This window comes from Coenobita brevimanus, chromosome 61 (assembly GCF_032717465.1).
Source record: "Coenobita brevimanus isolate Jiangsu-jjx chromosome 61, ASM3271746v2, whole genome shotgun sequence".
NCBI lineage: Eukaryota > Metazoa > Arthropoda > Malacostraca > Decapoda > Coenobitidae > Coenobita > Coenobita brevimanus.
Window position 1 is genome coordinate 23,122,202 of NC_137014.1, and position 15,439 is coordinate 23,137,640.

At 41.5% G+C, this 15,439-nt stretch overlaps 1 protein-coding gene across 1 annotated transcript in view; it reads right to left on the bottom strand.

Annotated features, from left to right (window-relative positions):
- Positions 1-11,628, bottom strand: part of LOC145403705 (glutamate receptor 1-like) — a 1,124,056-nt gene extending 1,112,428 nt beyond the window's left edge. Inside the window, exons 1-2 of the mRNA XM_080275390.1 lie at positions 11,616-11,628; positions 10,697-10,824 (exon numbers count right to left, since the gene is read on the bottom strand). Coding sequence (XP_080131516.1) covers positions 10,697-10,824; positions 11,616-11,628 — 141 coding nt within the window. The remainder of the gene's footprint in view (positions 1-10,696; positions 10,825-11,615) is intronic.
- Between the last annotated feature and the right edge of the window lie 3,811 nt (positions 11,629-15,439).

Genomic DNA, 15,439 nt, shown 5'->3' on the forward strand with positions numbered 1-15,439 from the left:
CACAGGACTACCATGCAACGACTTTTGTACATCCATGCACTTTTTCCCTAGTTCTTATCACTGCTTTCAAAGAACCAGCAACCTTTCTTCCTTGCTGGACACTTTCAAGCACCTCATTTATATACATTGAATATTTCAGGAATAAAAGTTTCCATGGCAAGCTAAAATATGAGAAATACAGGGCTGTTCGGAAAAATTTACAAGTCTAAACCTATCTTTAAACAGATAAGAGTAAACAAGAGTAAATAAAACTTCTGTGGTGATGAATGGCGACGTGACGCACAATATTTGGAGTTTTGATAATACGCTGAGCTTCCGTGTTAATTTCAGACTCTACCTTCTTAATACATTTTTGGAACGGCAACAATCTCAAGTTTGTGTGTCAGGCAGCACAGTGTTGTAGTTGTCACATCTGAGGGCATATCAGGAAGTTTTAGCCTCTAGACTAGTCCAACAACATCCTTGTGTGACAATCTTGGCGTTGAAAAATCATTAAATAAAGGACTTTTGTTGATGAATGCGTCTTGAAGTATGTTACTTGCAGTTTAGGTGTATGCAGAGTCAGTATTTTGTTGGGTACAGTACAACCATTCCCCCATACCTGAGGCTAAATAAATATATAACTTATAAGAGTATATATTGTTATGTCCACGTCCCACAGTGCCACAGGCCCAACAGCAGTAGTTCAGTATAGGAAGGACATTGCCCAGTGAGTTGTTCTTCCTACGGTCAGCCTTTCGGTGTACAGCACACAAGATCAGTTGAGGCGAAAATAAACACTGGCTTCTTAAGTTCTCTGTCTTTATTTTCCAAATAATTACACTTAATGCTTTCTAGATTCATTTAACTGTTTTCACAAGTACCGGAGATAATCTTCACTAACTGCCATTACACGTAATGTTTGCCAACAACACTTCACTGTTTTCACAAGTACCAGAGATAAACTGACACTGATCTACACTCATACTGAACAGAAACCGACTGAACTCGCTCTAGTCTCTTCCTCATCCTTATATACGCTTCCTATATTCTAGAGTGTTCTACACTTCTCCACATTTCTCGTGCATTACCGAAGGGGGCAACAGTTACAACAGTTACCAACTCGGAGACATCCAAAACATGCCAGTTTTCTTACACGGCATAAAACTCTAAATTATGCAGCTTACAAACTGAAATTAAATTACATAATTTAATAAAAAATCACATAACAAAACATAGAGAAAAAGAGCACAAAAATTAATGCACAACTTACACAATAACTATGCTCACAAACAGCAGGCTAACTGGCTACTCTGACTTGTACCGGAACTACAATAAACATCGGGAATTCTCCAGAACAGTCTAGCTAGCAATCCAGCATCTCAACACTACCTCCACCCTAATCCTTTTGTCGTCCTGACAAAACCACACAATGTATACAAACATGGTCCTTACTTCTAACTAAACATTCAATTATACACAAAATAATCCTTCAACTTATCAAGTCTTCTTCTATGCTGCTTCCAACGACGTCCCTGCTCTTCCACACAGTCCACTCCTCCTGGAATGTCTTGGTACTCTTCCTGATGCACCTCTTCTCTTGGGAAACTGTCACCATCCTCTTGCACTTCAGCTCTTTGTTCCTTTCAATATCCTTGACTGTGGGAGAGCAAGATTCCTCAGAGACGACCCAGCTATACTGTCCTGGCCCATGGTACTGCCACAGACGATTCATGTGTACCATCTTTGGACGAGACTTCCTGCCTCCCCAAACCTGATACACTACATCTGATAGGCAGTCCAACACAGCATAAGGCCCGTCTCATGGGCTCTGCAGCTTTGGTGACTGTCCCCTCTTCCACTGGGAATTATACATCCAAACTCTGTCACCATCCATGAAACTCATCTCACTTGCCTTGACATCATACTTGCACTTCATCACCTCTCCTGAAAACTTAAGGGCTCCTCACACTTGATGATGTACCTTAGCCAGCCTTTCCTGAAGATGCTTCACACAACTGGAGGTGTTTGTATGCAGCTCTTCACCAGGTGGTCTTCCCATTAACATGTCAGCGGGTAAGCATAATTCATGGCCCAACATCAGTTTTGCAAGGGTGTAGCCAGTAGACTCATGGGATGCAGATCGATATGCCATCAGCAATGCAGGTAATTTCTGGTCCCATTCCGTTTGTCCCTCTATGCAGGACTTGTCCAGTTCTTGTCCTAGTGTCCGGTTGAATTTCTCCACCATCCCATCTGACTGTGGCCTCAGTTAGGTCGTCCTGGTCTTGCAGCACTCACGGAACACAGGAGACTCGAAGGTTCTACTCTTATCTGAATGTAGCTCTTGTGGCATCCCAAAATGACAAATGAACTGGTCAGCCAATAACAGTCTTGGCCTCTTGATCAGGGATGGCATAGGCTTCTGGCCACTTTGCGAAATAGTCCATGGCAATACATATATAACGGTTTCCTCTTTCAGTGAGCGGCAGAGGTCCAGCAATGTTCACCACAACTCATTCCATTGGCACACCCACTTGGTACAGCTGAAGAGGGGTGCAACCACGTTTCTTGGGTCCCTTCTTGGCACAGCATACATCACAGGCCCGACACCACTCTTCAGCATCATGCCGCATGCCAGTCCAGTAGAACCACTGTACAGTAGAACCTCTGTCACAGGCGACTTAGAGTTTTCTTCATTCGCAGGTGCCCACGAGCGATCTGGTTATGGGACTCACCCAAGACTTCGAACCCCATCTTCTTCTGAACCACCAGTTGCTAATACTTGCTGAGGCCATTGGGTGTCTCCCACTGATGCTCCAGTAGTCCGATGTTCAAACGACGAAGGTCCCTCTGACACCAGTAGCTCATAGTTACATGGCTGAACCTGGAAACTTCTTCCCAGGATGGTCGCACTGTACTCCGCTGCAACACTCTAGCACTGATTGTAAATCTGCATCTTCCATCTGCATCCTCTTCAGGTCTTCTTCATCTGACGCTGGCCCTGTCACAACAGTACGGCAGCAATTCTTGCCAAATTTCCCATTCCTACTACACTGCTTGCAGTCTGTTCTTCCATCTTCTTGCACACTTTTCATCAAGGTTCTCCTGCATTTCCTCAGTGGTGGGGTTTCTTGGGAAAAACTGGCTGGTTGTTGCCTCTTGTCACCAGCCTTCACAAATTTACCCTCATACTTCTCATTTGGACACTCACAACTGAAGTGTCGCACCTCACCACTTGTCCAACATCCATTTGTTGCAATCTTGAGTTTCCTTGCACTGTTCCATTCTTGCTCCTTCTTCCATTTGTAACAATTCATCTTCTTGTGTCCCAGCTTGCTGCAGAACCAGCAACCTCCTCCTGTCTTCTCATGTTCTCTCTTCCACTTGTTGCAATTCACTTTCTGAGGTCCTGGCTTCTAACAATACCACAAACTTCCTCTGATCTCTTGTTCCCTCCTCCACTTACAACAATGCTCTTTCCTATGTCCTGGCTTTTCACAGTACCAGCACTTTCCTTCAAAATTTTCCTCTTCACATACTTGTGCCTTTCTTGCCTTGAATCCTACACACTGACCTGCCTGAAAAGTGGATGTACTGGACCTGGCCTAGGACTCAAATTCCAGAGCCCTGGCTAGTCCGTCTTGCATGCTTCTGGGTTGTGCCTGCTTCACTTGCACTTTCAACTCTGCACCACCAAGAGCATCGATGAACTGGTCCCTCATAAGAATAGCCAACAGGTTAGGTGCTGCTCCAGGGTATGCCTTGTATGCCATACTCTCCAGGTCATGAGCAAGCTGCTGTAGGGATTCGCCTCGAGCCCATACACTACTCCGGAATCTTGCTCTGTAAACCTCAGTCTGGTACATGGTCTCATATCTGAGCACCAGCACTTCCACTAAGGACTGATGACTGTTCCTCTCCTCTACTGACATCTGGCCCAGAATTTCCATTGCGGCACCCTTAAGGCTAGGAGCAAGCTGCAGTGCCCTCTGCCTGTCATCCCAACTATTCTGATCATCAAGTATTGTAACTCAAATTGTGCACAGTAAGCTTCCCAAGATACTCTACCATCAAATTCTTGAGGTTTCTTTTTATTTAGACCCCCATTATAGCCATGCACTTCACTGGTTTGGGGTCTAAAATCTGGGGCAACATAATTAAGTCCAGGACTTAAGTCTCCTACAGTCTGATTATTCAACCCTATAATGCTATCTTTAGATGCTTGGGATCCGTCAAGATTCACCATACACTGTCCATTCTTTTCATATGCTCCCTATACACTAACCTGAGGCTCAGCAGTGCAGTATTTCTCTACATCTTCAATTTCCTCACTAATTATCTTCACATGGTCGACTACATGCTTCAGCAGGTTATCTACATGCTGTCTGCACTCCATCACTATTCCTTCACTAATCTCCAGCTGGCTGTCCACATGCTGTCTGCACTCCATCATTATTTCCTCACTAATTAACTTCATCTGGTCGTCTACATGCTGTTTACACTCCGTCACATTATTGATTACCTCATACTTCTGCTGCCATAGCTCAGCATATACTTCCTCCTTCAACTGTTCCTGTTCTTCCTTCATTTCTCCCAAGAAAGCATCTAGCTGTCCTTGCATCCTTAGTTGTAATTCCGTCTGTTGCTCCTGTGATGTCTCTTGAAGCTGTTCCATCTGTGCTTGCATTTGTTCTTTGATTTCTTCATTTTGTGCCTGTAATTGTCCATTGAGTTCTTTCTGTCCTTCATTTTGTGCCTATAGTTGTACACTTTGGGCTTGTGATAGTTTCACGACTGTTGCCAGGGACACTTCCTCCTCCTGCCCAGCTCAGGATCTTGTCTGCAGACCCCCTTGCTCCATCTCGAAGCTTTGATTCACTGCAGCACTTTTTCCACACCCCTGATACCAGTGTTACATCCTCGTCCCACACTGCCACCGGCTTCAACAGCAGTAGTTCAGTATAGGAAGGACAATGCCCAGTGAGTTGCTCTTCCTACGGTCAGCCTTTCGGTGTACACCACACAAGATCAACTGAGGTGAAAATAAACACTGGCATCTTAACCCCCCCCATCCCGACGTTTTCTGGGCAGTGGTACGCCCCAGTCCCGACATTTTTGGACCTTTTTTTTTTTTTTTTTTTTTTTGGCTCAAACATCCACTTTTGGTGAGAAACATCGAAAAATCATAGAGAAATCGCTCACCTGAGGTTTAAAATACTCGATCCAGGTAGGAGTACCTCCCTACTTTACAGGGTTTTCTATCAGGCTGGCTGCAAAGAAAACGAGTTCTATGGGAGGGTAACTATTCCACACCACTCATAAACGGTATTTATTTATTTATTTGGTACGAATTTATATGTAATATGAGAGTATATTGGTTTTCAAATGGTAATATAGGCATTATAAGCATTGTTTCATTCACTAACTCATCACCATTCCTGACCTTTTTTTGCCACATTACCTGATCATCATTTCTGACTGTTTCTTCCTCTAATGTTTGTCCTCCACATTGTCATCGATTGGGGAATCACTCTGGCCCTGAATTTCATACCGTGGCATGACATGGCTTTACTGGCCAGGTCACTGATAACAGGTGAACTGCTGAGAAAAGGGCATGCAGGGGGGGAGGAGGTCATGCTTGGTAAGGCATTGTCCCTGCCTGGCATCTTGTAGAGGAAGGTGTCCTGTGTATATGTGCCAAAAATCACTCGCGAAAATTGAAAATTGTGCAAATTACATTGAAAGTTGTGCAAATTAGAGACCTTGCAATGTTGCCGCGTTAATTTACGTCTCCGGGATATGAGTGCACATCATGTGAGGACGTGAATTCACGTCTCCGGGACGGGGCGGGTTAAGTTTGTTGTCTTTATTTTAAAAATAATTACACTTAATGCTTTCCAACTTCACTGTTTTCACAAGTACTGGGGATAATCTTCACTACCTGCAATTATACTTAATGCTTGCGAACAACACTTCACTGTTTTCACAAATACAGGAGATAAACTGACATTGATCTACACTCAAACTGAACTGAAACTAACTGAACTCACCCTTGTCTCTTCCTCACCCCTCTATAAGCTTCCTATATTCTAGAGTGTTCTACGCTTCACATTTCTTGAGTATTCCCAAAGGTGGGCAACGGTTACAACGGTTACCAACTCGGAGACATCCAAAACATGCCAGAGTTTTCTTACATTGCATAACACTCTAAATTATTCAGCATAAAAACTTAAATTAAATAATATAATTTTACAATCACATAATAAAACATTACTGAGAATAAGAGCATAAAACTTAATGCATTACTTACAAAGTAACAACGCTCACAAACAGCAGGCTAACTGGCAACTCTGACTCATACCGGAACGACGATAAAAATTGGGAAATCTCCAGAACAATCTAGCTAGCAATCCAGCTTCTCAACAATATACAGTAGCATATTACATGAGAGAAATTACTGATATTAGAGCTAGGCCAGTGTTGGTAAATGGTTGGTTACGTTTGTATTTTTCACCGGCTTATTGTTCCCATATACTGTAAGTTACACTAATGGGTAAGAAAACAGGGTAAATAAATACTGTATTTCTTCAGTACCAACAAATAAATACTATCACTTACCACTTAATTTCTTTATTGGAATATGTAATTCGTTTTTGCACCACAATAAATTAATAAGCTGAATTGGGTAAGATAAAGTTAGGGTATGTAACCATATTTTGAGGTGAATTGGTTAGTTAGGATCCTGGCTAAAAGATTTACTTACTTCAATCAAGTGCTCAGATTTGAGGATGAGTGTGTTGGCTTTAATTCAAGGTTTGTTATTAAAAATACAGATTAATTCATGAGATTCTATCTATTTATTTCTCTATAGCCAGAAGCCTTAATTTCATAAGGGGTGGCCACAAACAAATGGCCCCCATGTCGCCTTGTCCCCTGCCATTTCGCTGCCCTCTCCCCAGCTCACACTCCTTTCTCTTTTATACCTCTCCACTACATTCCTCCATCTCATCTCATGAGATTAAAAAAAAAAAAAAAAAAAATCCTGGGGCATTCTATCCGAAAAGCTTTTCTTACGATGGGGGCACTCACCATCCACTCATTCAATGTAGTGCTGCTCTCGGGTGTCTGCCTTTTCCTCTCCTCCATCATTCTTTCCTTCCATCCTCTTCTTTCTTTCCTTCATTCTTTCCTCGTCCTTCTGCCTACGGGTGACTTTACACTCCCTCTTCTTTCTTTCCTTCATTCTTTCCTCTTCCTTCTGCCTGTGGGTGACTCTACACTGAGTGACAAGCCAAATGGTTTCCTGTACACCAGGAAACTATTTAGTACGCTGGGTGGTAACCATATAACCAAATTTTGGCGCCTGGTGGTTTAGTGAGTAATTACGGCACTCCAGTCGGATTGAGCAGGTGAAGGTTTATAACCAAGGGCTGGTTGGGGTTTATTGCTCATGTAATGCCACTCAGGGATGAGTGAGGCTGGTCACTCTCACCTTAAATGTCAGAATCAACTTGCCTATCCCCGGGCTCCTACCCTCCTCATGAGGCAACGTAGGATTAGATGATGAATGAATGAATGATTTAGCTGCAGGCCTAAAGAAATGGCCTGAATCATGCGAATATAATTAAAAAATATATATAGAAAATTTGATGGAAATGACAGTTACTGTAATGGAGGAGTAAATGGGTGTAGGAACGGCAGAGAATTCTGGTTTGGGTGGAAATGGTTAAACAAACGCATGACATTAGTAGTTAAGTAATGACTGCGACAAACAGGAATTAATGGGATAAATATGTAACTGAGGTCAACATGAAGCATATGAACAGTTCAGGAGAAAGCTAGGAAAGCAAAACAATAAGCAGGCTGAAAATGTAAACAATAGAACTTGATGGAAATACTGTAGAGATGAAAAGATGTCTGGAAAAAATAGGTGACTTTCCTAGGAGACTGGGATAGAAAAACAAATACCGTACAAAATATCTTTCAAAATTATTGTATACTGCTTGAAGGGAAACGTACTGAATATGAGTGTGAATACCAGAGAGTATAATTTATGGGCTAAACTGGAAATTTACTAGTAATACCTGAGACAGGGAACGTGGCAATAGTATATGGAAATAAAACCAAAGCCCGATATATAGGAACTGAATGAACAACTGTGAGTGTACACACATCTTATAACCTATATTTTCCCACATGTTTTACTGGTCATGTCCGGATGATAGGTGTGGAAGGAAATTGCTGAAAAAATGGAGGAGTTTTACTGGATCCCTCATGTGTTGGTGCTGCAATGAATGTCACCATTCAATCAACTTGTAAAGAAGCAAAACAGTCTTCATGTTAAAAATATATCTGTTATAACTCTGTATTTATGTTTTGCACTGTAACGCTAGATGAGTAGAGGTGCAAGTAATCAGGATATAATGCTGAATAATTCCTGATTTGTGGGCTGGCAGGAAACATATCATGGTAGTCTATAAAGTATACAGTAACACATTCATCAGGCTCGTATAAACTGAATTATAGATGTTTTCAACAATTACCTCTACCAAATAATGGCATAAGGAGGTTAAATCATAATTCATTCTTAGCCAAAACAGTATATTGTATCTAGTTTGTAAATGCATCCTGTTTATACGTTCTACCATCAATTTTACCTGTTCTGGCGCATATATGCACATTTCCAACGTAAAAATAACAGGATGGGGTACCGATGTGTCTGGTTTATTATTCAGAAGAAACATTCAAAAGTCACACATGAAGCGTATTCTCGCCCAGTCCACTGTAGCTACTGTCGCGGCATTCAAACGCCTGAACCGGATTTCGCCAAGGCTGGCTGGTACAGATTTTTTATAATAACGATGACTGGCGCTCATTAACGCTTGTTCACAGAAGGTCACCGTTCGACTGCCTGAACACTTGGTTTTCAGAGTACGGCCTTTAAAGAGATGTGGAAGCTGAAAGGGGAGGGATGGAGCAGGGCTGAGCGAGGGGTTGAACTGAATGGGGGATAGAAAGGAGCTGAGATGGGCAAAATGCGACTAAGTGGGGAGAAGGAGCAGAAGGGGCTGAGTGAAGCTGAGAGAGTGGAGGGCTGCATGGGGAATGGGAGCTACACTGGGATGAGAGAGGTCCAGTTTTATAGAGGATCCATATTTACAAAGGATCGAACAAATTTACACACAAGTCTCCATAACAGTTAACTTACTGCAAACTGCTTCTGTGCTCGTATTTTGTCACTTTAATATTCGTTCTGTGAAGTATCTGGTAGCTCCTTCTACTGTATGAATACAAACATTCATACAATTTTGTACACTGTTTATGTCTAGATGATGCTGATGATACAACTTTATTCATAAAACTTTTTGAGCTTAAGTCTAAGGGGTTTTATCTTAATAAAACAACTAAAAACTTCAAACAATGGTCAGTGAATATGAAAATGAGAAGTAAGATAAAGTAATATTTTCCCTGATTGCAACTGTTTAAGACCCTTTATGAAAAGGCTAGTGAAAGGCTCTCCTTTCTTATCCTCATCCTCATCCTCATCCTGAGATGCTAGTTCGACTTATCCCTGAAAATCCTCGTTCATCTTCCTTTATGTTATCATCGTCCATCCTCCTCCTGCTCCCTCTTCCTGATCATCCTACTGCTTCTCTTCCTCCTTCCCTTCCTCTTTAATTTTGTTTCCAGCAAGGAATATGTTCTTTTCTCTTTATTCTTGGGGTTCGTGTTACTTCCCTCATCCTTCTCCTGTGGCAAGGCCTTACACTTTTATTACAGGGCAGACTGACCTGAAATATTAAGCCTGATATCTCGAGACACCTTTATCAGATTTTCTTATTATGTCCTTTAAAATGATTACAAAGCTCAAACGTGTAAAAAGAGGAACGCAGATTACCAGAGGCCAAAACAGTTATCTCAGTATAGACGTGTGTTCGGTCGGTTTCGCATTTGGTTAAAGTTCAAAGCAATTTCGATTCGAAAGGACCCTTTAGCCAGTTTCTTTTCTGACTCATTTGCAACGCACTAGTTACAGATTCCAGCAAAAATATCTATATACACGTAAGAAGCACCTTCAGGAATCGCCACAAATTTTCTCTCAAAAGTGGTATTTTAATGCTCTGTCCCTCTTGTGCTTCTTTTCATCCTTTTTTTCTGTTTTCCGTTATTCCTCATTCTCTTCAATATATTTCAGATATTTTTCTCTTACTCTATTCTTTTTAATTCTTTTATATCTGTTCCTCTTTCTCCTTCACCCTCAATAAAAATGCATAAAATAAAACAAATGCTACAGAAAACCACAAGGTACTTAAAGTTTCTGGGAACCAGGGTCAAAGGCCATGTAGAAAGTACTGTCGCAAGAATGTCGCGGCTACTAAACAGTACGTTCCCAATCATCAACCTCTTCCTATTGTCTTATTCCTCTACTCCCTACCCTTCCTTTACATCTCCTTTCTCTCTTCGTCCTCCTTCCAATTCTTCTTTGTCCTCCTTCCCCTCCACTTTTTTCTTCTTTCTGAAGCTTCTCAGCCTTCTCCTTTCCTAATCTCCTTTCTTTCATATCCTCTCCTTTTTCTTTTTCAATCTTCTCCTCCACCTCTTTCCCTCGTCCTCCTCTTTTTTTCTCCTTTGCCTATTCCCGGCCTTACCTCACCTGTATCAAGGAAAAGCATAAATACTGTATACGTATAAGAACCTAAATCGAGGTACTCACATTTTCTGGGAACCATGGCGTAACGAATGGCATTTGGAAGGTGTTGGCGTAAGAATGGAGAGTGTCGAAACTATCAGGCTGGACAGACCCTACCATCGCCCATACTGGGCGGGAGAACTGACGGCAGACTGTGGAGGAAGGGAGAAAAAATGGATTAGAGGGTGAGAATTGAGATTATTGTCACCACCACCACCACCACCACCACCATCATCATCATCATCCTCATCATCATCATCATCATCATCATGACCTCTTCCCCACCCAAGGATGGAGTGAGATGTGGTCCAGAACGCACTGAAAGGGAAAGCAGGTAAAAAAAAAAAATGTGGAAGTAGAGAGGTCAGGAAAAGTTACGAAATGACGAATACACCTGCCCACACTGCCTAATACGAGATTTAAGCTGCATTAGGACAGGCGGGTAAAAGGGTACTGGCGATGCACACAAACTACATTATTTCATCTCGCCATACCTACGCACCTCATCTAACCTTATTATCACTTTCTGTGGGTCGTATTCGAGGTGGCATAAATGGAATCATAGCCCCTAATCTTTGGTGATTTATTTTGCATATTATACCTTAAATTCATATGCTTGGCAAGGTTATTTATGAATTTTTAATAATGGCATAGTACACATCAGTAACATATAGGATGATACTGAAAAGCAGTTCGGACAAAAATAATTGTTAAGGAGGGGGCGTTAAGAAATCGCCAGTCACTAAGAATACGACCCTCTAGTTCATTTATTTTCGTTTGGTGCCTACATGAGAATAATGATAACACAAACACACCTATCAGTACCCTACCTCACTACATCTAATCTAAAAAGACTCTCTCTCTCTCTCTCTCTCTCTCTCTCTCTCTCTCTCTCTCTCTCTCATACCTAACCTTCATCAATTCTCGTCCCACAATACCTAACCTATCTTCACCATTCTACAAAGCATTTCCTTCCTGTTTCCCTAATGGTCTTTCAACATGGCCACCAGATGAGGGTTATTACTGTCTATAATTACTTCACCATGTTATTACTTTACACCACACCTCATCTTCACCACGTCTCATCTAACCTCACCTCACCTCCCCGTTTCATTACACACACACACACACACACACACACACACACGAGTACATTCTCTCTCTCTCTCTCTCTCTCTCTCTCTCTCTCTCTCATCAATACCATACCTGCCCATCAACCTCACATCATTTCCCTGCCAGTGTCATCACCCTGTTTGCTTCATCTCCATGCAAATTAAATTTCTCTTCCCGTCCAATCTTCCTTCTTCCGCAGTCTTGCCGCCTTCCAATCCCAAATGACGCATATCTGAAGGATCTCAATACCCCGATTATATGAATCACTCTCGACCGAACATAATAATCTCGTATTAACTTGAATAGAATAGTATGACTGTTCTGCTCATTGAAGGATATGTGTACATATTTAAGTTTTCCATGCTCGTATCATTCACTCTCATCTGAATAGAATTAATTAGTGTTGAATTGGAATAAAACACTCATGTTTTCCGACCGGGAAGGAGTTACTAGCTACTAGCAACTCTTAAACTCTTGAAATCAATCCAGGCTGAATAGAATCGTCTGACGTATGCTGCAATAGGACGTTCGAGTTGTCCCGATTATGAAAGGAATAATAATGACAGTATTTAACACTGTTTTTTTTTTCCTATACTCACTCAACTAAAACTGATTGTTAGACCATATTAGAATGTTTTTCCCTGAAAAGCTTATGTCTGTTCTTGTAATTCAAAAGCGTTGTATTTACCCTTTTTACCATATAAAATACTTGATGCCAGCTTACACTGATAGACCACATAGTCTATTCTTACTTCATGAACACACACACACGTCAAGCTCTCCCTCACATAGAGAACTCCCCTTTCCCTTTCACACATTCCCTCCTCACTTCACCCCTTCCTTCCCCTGCCTCCCCTCTTCTACCTTTCTAAATCTACCCTCTCGTTTTTTTACACCTTACTTATCCCTTTTCCACTTCTCCTCTTCCTCTACATTTGTGTTCACCTCTCCACATCTCTCCTAACTTCCCTTCTTCTTCCATCCCTCTAACCTCCCCTCCCCCTCTCTCCGCTACCCTCACCTCCTCAAATCCAAACCAATCCCCAGTCACTCTGTAACCATTGAGTCTGGTGAGGTATTTTATTGTTTTGTTCTGGTTATATCCGGTCGATTTTATTAAACATATGAAAGACCTCTAGTAGTGAAAGCGTATATGAATCCATCTATCTCAGTTGGAAAAGTCTCCTCTAGGCCGAATAAAATCGTCTGTTGGCGGCAAAAATAAAATATAAATTACGACATCGTAATGATGGTATGAAGCAATCTTCATTCAAGCTACAGAATTTCCCTCCCCCTCTCCTCACCTTTAAATTCCCTCTCCCCTTATCGCACCTCAACATCCTCCCATTCCTATCAACCTCTCCCTGCTTCCAAAACTTCTCTCTCCACTTTATTTCCTACCCCCAACCAGATCGATTAGCCTACTCCTTACACTGTCTTTCATCTTAAACATCGACAATATACAGCATAGCCTCCGAGCTACAATTTGTGTGTGTGTGTGTGTGTGTGTGTGTGTGTGTGTGTGTGTGTGTGTGTGTGTGTGTGTGTTTTATACACTTCATTAATTTAGCCAGCCAAACTCTTTAACCCTCACTAAATTTCCTACAACGTGCATGTGAGGCAGTTTATTGGGCTATAAAAACGGTTTAAATTTACAGACGGCCAACCAAAGCAATTTCTCTGGCAATATTTATTCTTCACACTTCCATGTTCTGAATTAAACTGGTTCAGAGCAAGCCATAAGTACATGCAGGTACAGACGAATATGCCTTTCACTCACTGGTTACATACACGAATGTCGGGACAACCAAACACTGGATAATGTTACTGATCCCGACAATGCCGAAGCAAACACGTGTAGGATAAGAATTTATAAAACGGGCAAACAAATGAGGCAGTCTACCCCTTGGCTTCTGAGCCTGCCTGGCACACCCACTAATCTCGAAGTAGGACCAGCTGACGATAAAGAAGGAAGTGAAGAAAAAGAATGGAGAAACGGAAAAAAAAAAATGTTATACGCAGAGTGTTGTAAGTTGCTGAAAAAGGCCTATACAGCTGTAAAAAGTAGGCATCATAAGGAGATTCGAACAAAAGCACAGGAAGCATGGAAAGCTGCATTGTTGACTTGGAGATGGCGGGAGACAAGGGAAATCCCAAACGAAGAAGAAATAACGAAAAAAAAAAAAAAAAGAGAGAGAGAGAACAGTAAAATATCCGAATGTTCTTAAGAGTTATTAACATAGGCCTGACTCTTGTGAAGTACCGAGGATCCTTTGTGGGGCATGGAATAAAAAAGCAGGGATTGTAAGAGAGTGTACTGCTCAAGCGAATCGTTAATTTTAGTAAGAGGTAACGAGAAAGCTACCCCAAGAAGGAACATTTTTTTTTTTAAATATAAATGTTGCAGGATGGAGGTAGACAGTTTGAATAAAGGGCAAGACAGTCCTCCAGGAACTAGATATAAGCAAAGTCATAAGTGTGAATAGGGAGAGAACAGATTGAGGTGGCTGGCAGAAGGGACAGACTTGGGGGTGTCTCAGGGCACAGTATTTTCTGCTGAGAGGAGCAGACATTCACTATACCATGCATAGCAAAAAAAAGATTGGTGATTGGAAGTAGCTAGGATAGGGCGATTGTGAGGGTACATAACAAGGGAGTTTCACATACCCTAAGCACCAGTTGAAAATGAAAGTTAATTTCTGCTCGATATCCAGCAGAAATTAATGCTAGTCCCTGGTCGTGGGGATAATTATAGTGGTTATTCTTGTAGTAAGAAAGCAGTAAAGATACGATATTCATAAGTGGGTCATAAGTGTTTATATTTTTATGTAATTGAGTTAAATCTCCATGTACTGAGTGACTTGCTTCCATTTATGTTGCTAAAGTAATGTAGCTGTCTTGTACAATGTTAGTAATAGTAAAGTAGAAAACATTTCTATGTTTTGGAATCTCAGTGTGTGGAACAGTTTTTTCCGAGAGTGAATTGGGACACAACGGGATACACAGTGTCACACTGTCCTAACTTTAATGTTACAGATTCTCTTAGGACTTGTCTCAGCACTCCCTACTGCTACTGTTCTCACACTACCTATCTCTATATCTAACATTCAAGTGTCGTGGTCATTAACGATGAGTGCGAAACGTAACTGCTTATTGTGGAAGAATATGGCATGACAATGGTGGCAGCATCATTAGATAATTAAGGCCTTAATCATTTTTTATATCATTAACCCGCCGTGTGCCAGCTGTTTTTAGCCCTATGGGTCACCCCAGAGCAGGCCATTTTTCGATTTTTTTTTTTTTGCCTAAATTATAGATTTTGATGTGGAAACAACGAATTTTGCCATTAAAATGCTGATTGAGGCTCGGAAACGAGTTTTATTGAGTCCTGCATACTCGTGTACAGGTATAGCCGCTCTCTCACGCTCACCATGTACGTGAGAGAAAGCCGTTTTCTAAGTATGGTATACTCAGGTACTTATGCTGGGAAGATTTACCAATGTTCAGTACACTTTTCTGAGTACTTATTACTTCAGCATCTATCACAATGTGAGTGTCTTTCTCACTGTGAATGCATTATCTTACACTTACTTAAAGATAGGTACAACCTGATTTCATTACGTACAGTCGTGGAACTTACAAGAAGGTATTTAC